Raw genomic sequence first — 11,063 nt, forward strand, 5'->3', positions numbered from 1 at the left:
GAAGTGGCTGAAAGATGGGAAACTCCCAGAAGATAAGAAAGAAGCACAAAGTTTCAGAATAAGGGCCTCCAGATTCGTGCTAATAGATAACGTGCTCTTTAGAAGATCTGTGGCATGACCCTATCTCAGATGTCTAACTAAAGAGGAAGCTAACACAGTGCTGCAGGATGTACATAGCGGAGAATGTGGGAATCACGCGGGTGGACGAAGTCTATCTAATAAAATCTTAAGGCATGGATATTTCTGGCCTACTATGAGGGCAGACGCTGTAAACCACGCCAAGTGTTGTGACTCGTGCAAGAAGGCTGCCCCAGCAATTCATCAACCAGCAGAACCAATGGATCCGATCATCTCCCCGTGGCCATTTATGATGTGGGGGATGGACATAGTTGGGAAGATACCTAGGGCTCCAGGTAACAGAGTGTATATGCTTGTTATGACTGACTATTTTTCAAAGTGGATTGAAGTTGAAGCAATGACAAAAGTAAAAGAGGCTCATGCGATCTCTTTTATAAAATGTTACATCATCAGCAGGTTTAGGATACCATCTGAAATCATATGCGACAAGAAACTCACCAGACCCAGATTCCACAAATTCTATACTTTCAAACCCCAGTTTCAAATCAAACCATTCCAATAAATCGTACCAGTTTCATATAAGCGCCTAAGAGCCGTTAATTTACGACAAAATCGAATTCATTAATAATCAACATCCAGATAGGCCTAAGGTACCAATTGCAAATAAGTTTTCTCTACTCTTTTATTTCTTCTTTTTTTTTCTCTATTTTATTGTCTTATTTGTATAATTGTATACTCCGTATAAACTAACCTAGTAACTTGTCCATGTAAATAATTGTATAAAGTTTGTTTCTAACTTTCTTTTCTTTGTCTTAATTTCGTCAAATATATAATATTACAAATAAATAGTAGAGGCCGTCAGTTTGATGGGCGGTCCGGGTGCCTAACACCTTCCCTGACCGTACCTTTACCTCCGAATCCACAATCTTTAGTTTAGACCGGAGTGACGGATCAGTCCCCATTCCAGGGATCAAAAGGGTCATTTCCGTTAACTTATTTTTGTATGTTTTTTTTATAAAACCTACTGGCGACTCCCATATTAATTTATTTCAAAAAAGGAGATTTTTCAGGAATCTCACAGTGGCGACTCCGCTGGGTACTTAATAAGCGGGTAAGACTTAAACTCTATTTGTAATATTATAAATTTGACATTTTTTTTTTTCGATTATTGTAAAATTAGGCCTAAATTAACCTCAATAGACGTATAACTTTGCTCATGAACACAACCTACCTAACAATGAATGTGATAAAGTCAAAAAGAGTTGTGTGTACGTGTCTTAGGTTTTGCATGCAATCCAACTATGCATTTGACTAATTCTATAAATCTGACTTATGCTTGTCTCAGCCTAAGTAAAAGATAGGATTGTTTACTAGTTACTCCTGTTTTTTATACAATTAGTCTTGGTGAAGATGGGTCGGATTAAGTGACGGATAATATCACTCACAAAACGAATAGGGGGGACAAGATGGGGCACCCCCATGTGCTTCTCTCTCTTTTCTATTTGGGTCATTTGTGAGGGAAAATGGTATCCGTCACTCCAAAGTGATGGATACATGCCGTCACAAATGAGATTTTGTGTTTTTTATATATATGGAATCTTATACTTCTACCTATGTTGATTTTTTTTTTTTTGTGAATTGTATTGCTATTAAAATATTTATTGGAAAAGACAAAAAAGGTATACGCTTTCCGTAAGCCAATATTATGCCATCTTAAGCTATCACTATTTACCCTCGGTAAAGTGCGTTATATACTTAGAAGGTCCAATCGACCGACTAAGCCTTACATGTATTTTCCATCTCATGACGTTGCGTTCAGGTAACTCGCTTGACCCATATGACTGGGAGAGTCCAAAAGCGAGAGGTACTCTCGGGTATTTTAATGTCTTTAAGTACCCAATTTCCAACCCGTAAACCTAACCATAGAACCCGTAGAACTTTGATTAAGATTGTTTTTTGCTTGTTATCTTGTATGTTTTGTCATGAGTCCTTTAATCGTGTCATACAATTATTTTAACTCACTTTAGTATTTATGTCATACTTTTTCTTTTGTATGAGTCATTAACACGAGCATTCCCATGTACGAGTACATAGTAGCTTGTTTATTAGTTAGGCCCTGTTCTTTTAGATTTAAAGTCACTTAACTTAAGTTCATTTCAGATCCTATAAGTTCAGATCAGATCCTATAAGTTCAATTAAGATCCTATAAGTTCAGTTCAGTTTAGATCCTATAAGTTCAGTTCAGATCCTATAAGTTCAGTTCAATTCAGATTCTATAAGTTCAGTTCAGTTCAGATCCTATAAGTTCAGTTCAGATCCTATAAATTCAGTTTAGAAAAGTTATATATAGAGTATTATTTTTAAAAACTGACGCAAAAATATTTGACATTATTAATTATTCGATACATATATACATTATTATTTTTAAAACAAAATTATCACTCCTCATTATTTTTTATCGTAATGTGACCGTAGTTTAATGTACGAACAAACCAATATATATAAAGGAGAAAAATGTTATTATCTTACCTTGTATTTTAGACTATATTTTCTTATCAGTGTTCTCTCTTGTTTGCCCACTAATTTCTTGTAAAATTTTTGTTTAATCTCAATAAAAGTTTGCGTTTATAATAATAATAATAATAATAATAATAATAATAATAATAATAATAATAATAATAAAAGTTAGGGTTGTATAAAAAAAATAAAAGAAATTAATAAAAATAAAAATAACAACAAGAACAAGAACAATGATAATAATAACAATAACAATAATAATAATAATAATAATAATATCAATAATAATAATAATAATCATAATAATAATTAAGTTAAATTAATTTAAGCTAATTTAAATTTGAATGGTGTAAGTTTTGTTCAGATCCTATAAGTTCAATTCAGATCCTATAAGTTCTGTTCAATTCAAGTTCTATAAGTTCAGTTCAGATCCAATAAGTTCAGTTCAATTTAGATCCTATAAGTTCAGTTCAGTTTAGATCCTATAAATTCAGTTCAGATCTTATAAATTCAGTTTAGTTAGATCAAATCAGATCCGTTTCAGTTCAAAAGAACAGGGCCTAATCTTATACCACTAAAAAGTACTTGCACATATATATCCCTTTATCCCTTTATGCTAATAATTAGACTAACAACTGTGTGTTACACTGTTACATAACAATTATTGTCACTGATCGCCATGTTGCATATAGTGTCGAAATTAGTCAATCTAAATAGAATCACTAGGAGCCTCGTAATATCATTAAATAATGTAGGAAAATTAATCTAAATAATTAGGCATTCTTTATATTTTAGGGTTATTTAACACGAATACTCTGAACTATTTGAATGCTTCTCAAAATACTCCCAACTCTATTTTAACTATCAATAAAACGAACAATTACACCATTTCTCTTATATTAGAATTCGTGTTTTTATAACTTGTTGTAGCAGGTAAGTATGAGGGCAGGCCCACTCTTTTTCCCTTTATCCGTCTTCATTTTTTCATCTTCCTCTTTTACCGGTTTACCCCATTTTTTAACTGTATTTTTTTATTTTCAGATTTAATCTCTCCTTCCATTTCAATAGTGGATCGATCATCTTCCTCTTTTATCCGTTCTTCCTCCAATGATGTGTTCATCTTCATTTTCACCAAATTCATGTTAAAAGCGAGTCTTTGCCTTGTGATTTGCCAAACCTATTACACAAATGAGTTGGAAACTGAATCTGGGCTTCACAATTCCGTACAAAAATCGGATCACTTAGAATAAAATAATACTCCTACAAACAAATTACCTACCAAACAATAGGGGGAGAAAATCTACAGAATCTGAGCTTACATTTACATCCTACAGGTGAAATAAAAATACAGGATGAATAAAAAAGTTTAATTCTTGGATACCCAATCAATAAAACCGAAAACTGAGAAAAATGGAATTGAAAGATAGAAAAAAAAAGGGACAATAACATATATGAGTATTAATTACTAAGATATAGAGGGCAATACCAAAGTATTTGCAGTAGTGAAGATTGCAGAAATTGTTGGAATATTTACTAAATTGGATTTAGCAGAACCATTACCAAATTGCTTTGTAAAAAAGTTGTTGTTCTTCTTCAATATCTTCCACCCCAATATGATCCAGCTACTGTTGCCATGGTGATTGAGGAATGAACAAAAGGCATTTAAGAGCTTGGAGTAAAAGTAAGAGCTATAATGGCTATTAGTTGAAGAGGTAAGGGAAAAGAAAAAAAGGGATTAAAAGAGGGGTAAAAGAAAAAGATGGATTAACAGAGAAACAAAGGATCAAAACAGGTGTAAAATATTTGTTCACCTTCTTATAAGGTAGCCGGTCAACCTATTTTAATATAAGCGAAGGGTTGTAATGGTTGGTTTTATTGTTAGTTAAAATAAAGCTGAGAGTATTTTGAGAAGCACCCCAATAGTTCGGAGTATTCTCGTTAAATAACCCTATATTTTAATACAAGGTCATGCATTGTAGAATTTAGACGTCTTTCGGTATAAATTTGTATACAAACATCAACTATGTTAGCCAACAGTAGGACAAGCTTATAAACTTAAAAAGGCATAGAGGACAGGACATAATTACATAGCATGTGATGCACAACCCTTCATATATGCAACATCTGCATTCAATTATCCCATTCAACTTGTAATATAAAAAAATCTCGTTTTCTTCTTAAAAAAAAAAGGGTTAATTAACATGAATACTCCAAACTATTGCCCCTCTTCTCTTCAGCACGTGACTCCGCCTTGGTAAGCCCAGTGGTCAGAACACGATTAGCCTCCTGCGTCTTAGCAAGCTGGTCCTTGGCTACTTCCTTCTCCATGTTGGCTGCATGGAGCTGCTCCCTCAGGTTAGCGCATGTTGCCGTGAGCTCCTTGTTCTTCCCCACATATGCCAGGCATTCAGTCTTGGCTCTTTTCAACATCTTGCGTAGGTAGATAGATGATTGTAGGGCCTGGGGCACGTAAGGAGGCTATCAGTCAGAAAGAAAATTGAAATAATAGGAGCAAGAGACAGGAGCAGCAGAAAGCAGACTTACAAAGAAGCATTGTTCAGCAGCCAGGTCAATCATATCCTGGGGATCAGTCTCATCAAACATCTGGGTGCAGGTTAGTGTCAAAAGTCACACCAATGAGGGCTAGTAGTTGACACGCTCTACGTCCCCAAAGCCAGCAGGAAGACAGATCAGTTGGTCATCAACACGGGTTGGAGAGCCCGAGGCACGGGATATGGGAGTGACCTCAATAGGCTCAGGTGTGGGTCTAGCAGCAGATCTCGTTTTCGAGGAAGCAGGAGAGGGAGTAGATTCAGCAATCCTCTTTCTTGCTTGACGCATCAGAATCTCAAAGGCAGTTGGGCGGCTGGTTCCTGTAAAAACACCATAGGGAAAGCGTAAGGTCCCACGGTAAATAGCTGTAGAGACAAGCTAGAGCCAGAAACAGATGCTTACCAAAGACATGGTTTCTTCAGCAACAGAATTGTCAAGGCCAGAGAGCAGAGAAGAGAACATTCTTTGTTCTTCAGGGATAGAGAAAAGATTGGCAACAAAGGTATCTTTATCCTTTGATTTTTCGGGGTTCTTGAGTTCTGCAGTAAATCACGAGGTAAGAAAGGTGAGTAGCAGAAGAAATCAGGTAAAAAGACATGCAAGCATACTTAATCCTAGCCAGGATCTAGTGCTCAAAGAGGTAAGTAGCACGCAGAGGAATAGAGTCAAGCTTGATGTAGAAGAAGCCCTCATACCAGCCGTCGTCTTTGCCTTTGGCCGCGGACTGAAGGAAATTTTCAGTCTTCTCCACGGCCCTAAAAGTGTATTGGCCATTTCCAAGTGACCGGCACTCAAATCTATGGGCCAGATCTAATAGCCTTATGTCAGCATCTAGGCTATTGTTAAGAGCGACGGTGGATAGAAGAATTCTCCATGCGTATGGAGCAATTTGAGCTATGGGGAGAGAGTTCAAACGAATAAATTCTTGGATCAAGGAAGGAAAGGGAAATTTGAGACCAAGGATGAAGGGGGAAATATACAAGCAGATCAACCCCTCACGGGAGGCGTCAACTTTCTTACCAGGACAAGGGATGTGAATCTCCACATCATCCCCCAGACGTAAAAGTGCTTTGATTCGTGGGATGTCGCCCTGGCTCAGGGTGGAGTTACAGAGGTACGGTGTTTTGAGGATACCCCGTGATGCAGGAGCAATGTCGAGCTCTAGCGCACTCTTACTTAAAGCTGGTCTGAATCCTTATTTTTGCGCTAAAAGAAATACGAGCAATGTAACAATGATAAGCTGGACGTCTTGTGATAGTCCAACTGCTCAATAAGTCGTATTCCTACTGTCCATCAAGAAATAATGTGAAGTCAAGTTCGTCGGTATTAGCACAAGCTAGCTAAAAATCGTGAGGGCCTAAGAAGTGTCGTCCAAAATAAGAAGAGTGCCGCCCAAGGGAGAGGATAAATCTAGTCTTCCTCACCTAGTTTTTACAAAAATCTAGCATATTTTTCTACATAGTCTTAAATAATGCCTTGGAGCCCAAGCACACTTAGGAAATTGCCCCTAGCATTTAATGTTGCCTTGGAGCCCAAGCACATCTTTTGCGATATAAGGGCCGAAATACCCCTTTGTAAATCATCCAATTTCGGAACTATAAACCCAAGTGTTGAGAACTTTTCTCAAACTTTGAACACTTGCGAGTGTTCTTGTCTTCCTTGCGAGGTTGGCGCGTTATTTCATCCTTGTTTACTGCGTATTCTTGGTTGAAATATCCTTTGTTTCCCTCCTAGTTCTTGTGTGGTCTTGGTTGGAGATTTCAGTTTTAGTTGAGTTATCTTGCGAGGTTTCTTAGCTAATCCATATCCTCTTTACTTAACATTTTCCGCTGCAAACTAAACTCTAAAAACACAAAAATATCACTAAAAACACTTCACCAAATCTGGCCCCTTTTGTGTCTAAAATTCACACCAAATTGGTACCCAGTTTTACATCAAATTGGTATCAGAGCTTCGGCTCTTGATTTTCCATAAGCAAGACGATCCATTGCGAGTGTTATTATCATGAAAAAAAAGACAAATAAAAAACAAAACAAAAACTATTGTTCCCTCCTGGTACTATTCACCCGTGAGAGAAAAAAAAAGAAAAAAGAGATGTCTTCTCATGATGGTTCATATCAAGAACCATGGGAGGAACGTATGGATTACTTAAAAAAACGAATGGCACAAATGGATTACAAGATTGATCAAATTTGTGATCATACTCTTACAAAGAAGGGGAGGAGGCACGTTGAAAGTTCAGATTCCGATGAGAGCCATCATTCCATTCCTGAACCAAGGAGGAATAATGATGATGATCGTGGATTAAAACTTGATATCCCGGAGATTAAAGGGGAACTTGACGCTGAAAAATTCTTAGATTGGGTGAGACAAGCAGAGAGAGTCTTTGAATATAAAGGCTATGATGAACACAAGCAATTCAAGGTTGCCACCATGAAAATGACCAAGTATGCATCCTTGTGGTATGAGAACCTTAAGAAGCAAAGAAGGCGTCAAGGAAAAAGTAATATTGAGACTTGGAATATGTTGAATAAGCACTTACAAAAATGCTTCATGCCAAGTGACTATGAACAACAGCAGTACTTGAAGCTTACATCTCTTTCTCAAGGTAATTTAAGTGTGACTGATTACATTAGGGAGTTTGAAAGAATAATTATGGTGTGTGATCTTAAGGAACGGGAGGAGATGCAAATTGCTCGATTCATTAAGGGTTTGAGTCCTTCATTGGCCCAACGAGTTGAAGTTCAAAATTTCCTTGATTTTAATGATGTGTGTAAGCTTGCTCTTATGTTTGAAAAGCAGGACAAAGAAAAGAAACCCCTGGTTGCTCGTTATGGTTCTAAGGGTGTTAATCCTTTTTATAAGTCAAGCGCTACATCATCGTTCAATAAGGAAGCCAAAAAAGAAAGAACCCAAAGACAAAGGCAAAGGAGTTGCTACTCATTTCAAAGATATGCGTGCTAGGAGATGCTTTAAGTGCCAAAGTTATGGACACATCGCTAATGAAAGTCCCTAAAAGAGAGCGCTTACTCTTCAAGAGTTAGGTGAGATTACTCCATGTTTCGTGGTGATAAATGAGAAGGAGGTCAGTTCTGTCCAGAACGATGGAGATGAAGAAGATGATGAGGTTCACACTCATATTGTCGAACCATCATATAACAATATTAAGGAGATGTTCGTTGTGAGAAATTTGCATATTCAATCCACACCGACTGAAATGGAGCAACGTGTTCCATGCTCGTTGTAAGGTGCATGGTAAGACTTGCAATTTTATTATTGATAGTGGGTCTTGCACAAATGCGATTGCTACTGAGTTGGTGGATTCCTTTAAGTTTGAAACTCGTAATTACCATAAACCATATATGTTATATTGGTTGAATGAAAACAGTGGGATTAAAGTCAAGAAACAAGGTTTACTTTCATTTGTTATGGGTCCTTATGAAGATGAAGTATGGTGTGACGTGATACCCATGAGTGCGTGTCATATTCTATTAGGTCGACCATGGCAGTTTGATAGAGAAGTTGTGCATCAAGGAAGGGATAACATTTACATTGTCAGCAAGGGTAAAACCAGATTCCACTTGAAACCCTTGTCACCTAACAACGTAAGAAGAAAAATGAGAATTTGTTTATGAATGCTAAAGAATTTAATGAAGCATTAGAAAAAGGGGAACAAGCTTATGTTCTTATGGTTCAATATGTGGAGAAAGGAGTTGGTGTTCATGATGAGGCTGTTCAGATGTTGTTGCAAGAGTTTGTCGATGTGTTCCCGGAAGATTTGCCACTTGGATTACCTCCTAAGCGTGGCATAGAGCACCGAGTTGATCTTATTCCAGGAGCTACACTTCCAAACAAACCAGCCTATCGATGCAATCCAGAAGAGGCTAAAGATTTGCAAAGACAAGTGCAAGAGTTGAATAATCGAGGCTATGTGCAAGAGAGTCTTAGTCCTTGTGCCGTACCTGCTCTTTTGGTACCCAAGAAGGATGGGACATGGCGTATGTGTAATGATAGCCAAGCGGTGAACAATATTAAAATCAAGTATCGCTTTCCTATGCCGAGGCTAGATGATATGCTTGATGAGTTGAATGGAGCTCGTGTGTTCTAAAAAATTAATCTTCGAAGTGGTTATCATCAAATGAGGATTCGAGAAGGTGACGAATGGAAAACAGCCTTCAAAACAAAGCAAGGGTTGTATGAGTGGTTTGTTATGCTATTTGGGTTATGCAATGCTCCTAGTTCTTTCATGCGGCTGATGAATGAGGTCCTAAGGCCATTTCTTAATAATTTTGTTGTTGTTTATCTTGATGACATTCTTATTTACAGCAAAAATAAGGAGCAACACTTGGAACATTTGAGAAAGGTGTTTGAGAAGTTGAGAGAACAGAAACTTTATGGAAAGCTCGAGAAATGCATGTTCATGGTGCCTAGTGTGACCTTTCTTGGTTACATCGTTGGAGAAGAAGGGGTGAGCGTTTATCCTTTAAAAGTGAAAGCAATTCAATGGTGGCCTATTCCTAAAACAACTACTGAAGTTAGAAGTTTTCATGGACTGGCTTCATTTTATCGAAGGTTCATTCAAAATTTTAGCTGTATTGTTGCACCTATTACCGAGCTAACAAAGAAAGGAGATTTTGTGTGGAATCCTAGCGCACAAAAGGCATTTGATGAGATCAAAGATAAACTAAGTTTAGCACCTATTCTAGCTTTACCCGACTTTAACAAATTGTTTGAAGTTGAATGTGATGCTAGCAGAGTTGGAGTTGGAGCTTTTCTAATCCAAGATAAACGACCAATTGCATTCTTTAGTGAGAAATTGGGTGGAGCAAGGCTGAAGTCTTCCACCTATGACAAAGAGTTCTATGCGATTGTGCGAGCACTGGATCATTGGGCTCATTATCTTCGCCCAAACCATTTGTTCTACATTCTGATCACGAGGCTCTAAAGCACATTCATGGACAGCAAAAGTTGAATGCAAAACATGCCAAATGGGTAGATTTCTTATAATCTTTTACCTTTTCTTCAAAGTATAAGATGGGAAACTCTAATGTTGTGGCTGATGCGCTTTTGAGGAGGCATTGTTTACTTGTTGCACTTGATGCGAGGTTACTTGGATTTGAGCAATTGAAAGAATTGTACAAAGATGATCCTGATTTTTCAAATGAACTTATTAGTCCTACTAATTTTTTCTCGGTGCAAGAAGGATATTTGTTCAAAGGAAACAAGCTTTGTATTCCTAAGAGCTCAATTCGAGAGCTACTGGTTAGAGAGGCACATGGAGGAGCATTGGCTGGACACTTTGGCGTCAATAAGACTTATGACATTCTTGGAGAGCACTTCTACTAGCCTAAGATGCTTAAGGATGTTCAATATGTGATAGCGAGGTGTGCTACATGCCAAATGTCGAAGAGTTCATTCACTAAGAGGCTTTACACTCCCTTACCAGTTCCTACAGAACCATGGGACGAGAAGGAGATGGTAAGTTTTGAAGCTAAGGAAAGAGAAGCTGCATTCTTGCGTACTTGTGAGCAAATCAAAACTCAAATTAAGAAGGCTAATGCAAGATACAAGGAGAAAGCTAATAAGCATCGAAAGGAACCTACTTTCAAGGTGGGAGATCCTGTTTGGTTACATCTTCGCAAAGAAAGATTTCCCTCGAAGCGAAAGAACAAGCTAATGCCAAGGGTCGATGGTCCATTTCGAGTGCTTGAGCTCTACAGTGAAAGTGCTTACAAAATTGAACTCCCTGATGAATATGGTGGTATAAGTGCTACTTTCAATATTGGTGATCTATCTCCATACTTGGATGATTAAAATTTGAGGACAAATTCTTTTGAAGAAGGAGAGAATGATGCAGGAGCAATGTCGAGCTCTAGCGCACTCTTACTTAACGCTGGTCCGAATCCTTATTTTCG

The 11,063-nt window shown here is 37.5% G+C and overlaps 1 protein-coding gene and 1 long non-coding RNA gene across 2 annotated transcripts; one reads left to right on the forward strand and one right to left on the reverse strand.

Annotated features, from left to right (window-relative positions):
• Positions 1–3,389: 3,389 nt before the first annotated feature.
• LOC141627292 (uncharacterized) lies at positions 3,390–4,374 on the reverse strand. The gene is made up of 3 exons (XR_012536857.1): positions 4,082–4,374; positions 3,875–3,923; positions 3,390–3,772 (listed from the first exon to the last, which is right to left on the reverse strand). It is a non-coding gene; the product is annotated as an uncharacterized LOC141627292 (long non-coding RNA).
• A 5,808-nt stretch (positions 4,375–10,182) lies between these two features.
• LOC141627785 (uncharacterized) lies at positions 10,183–10,494 on the forward strand. The gene has a single exon (XM_074441005.1). The coding sequence runs from the start codon at positions 10,183–10,185 to the stop codon at positions 10,492–10,494; it is 312 nt and encodes a 103-aa protein (XP_074297106.1).
• Positions 10,495–11,063: the final 569 nt, after the last annotated feature.

The sequence above is a fragment of the Silene latifolia genome, chromosome Y, assembly GCF_048544455.1.
Source record: "Silene latifolia isolate original U9 population chromosome Y, ASM4854445v1, whole genome shotgun sequence".
NCBI lineage: Eukaryota > Viridiplantae > Streptophyta > Magnoliopsida > Caryophyllales > Caryophyllaceae > Silene > Silene latifolia.

Bases quoted from the DNA above. Each gene is read 5' to 3' on its own strand.
- LOC141627785 (XM_074441005.1), top strand. From the start codon at position 10,183: ATGGGAAACTCTAATGTTGTGGCTGATGCGCTTTTGAGGAGGCATTGT.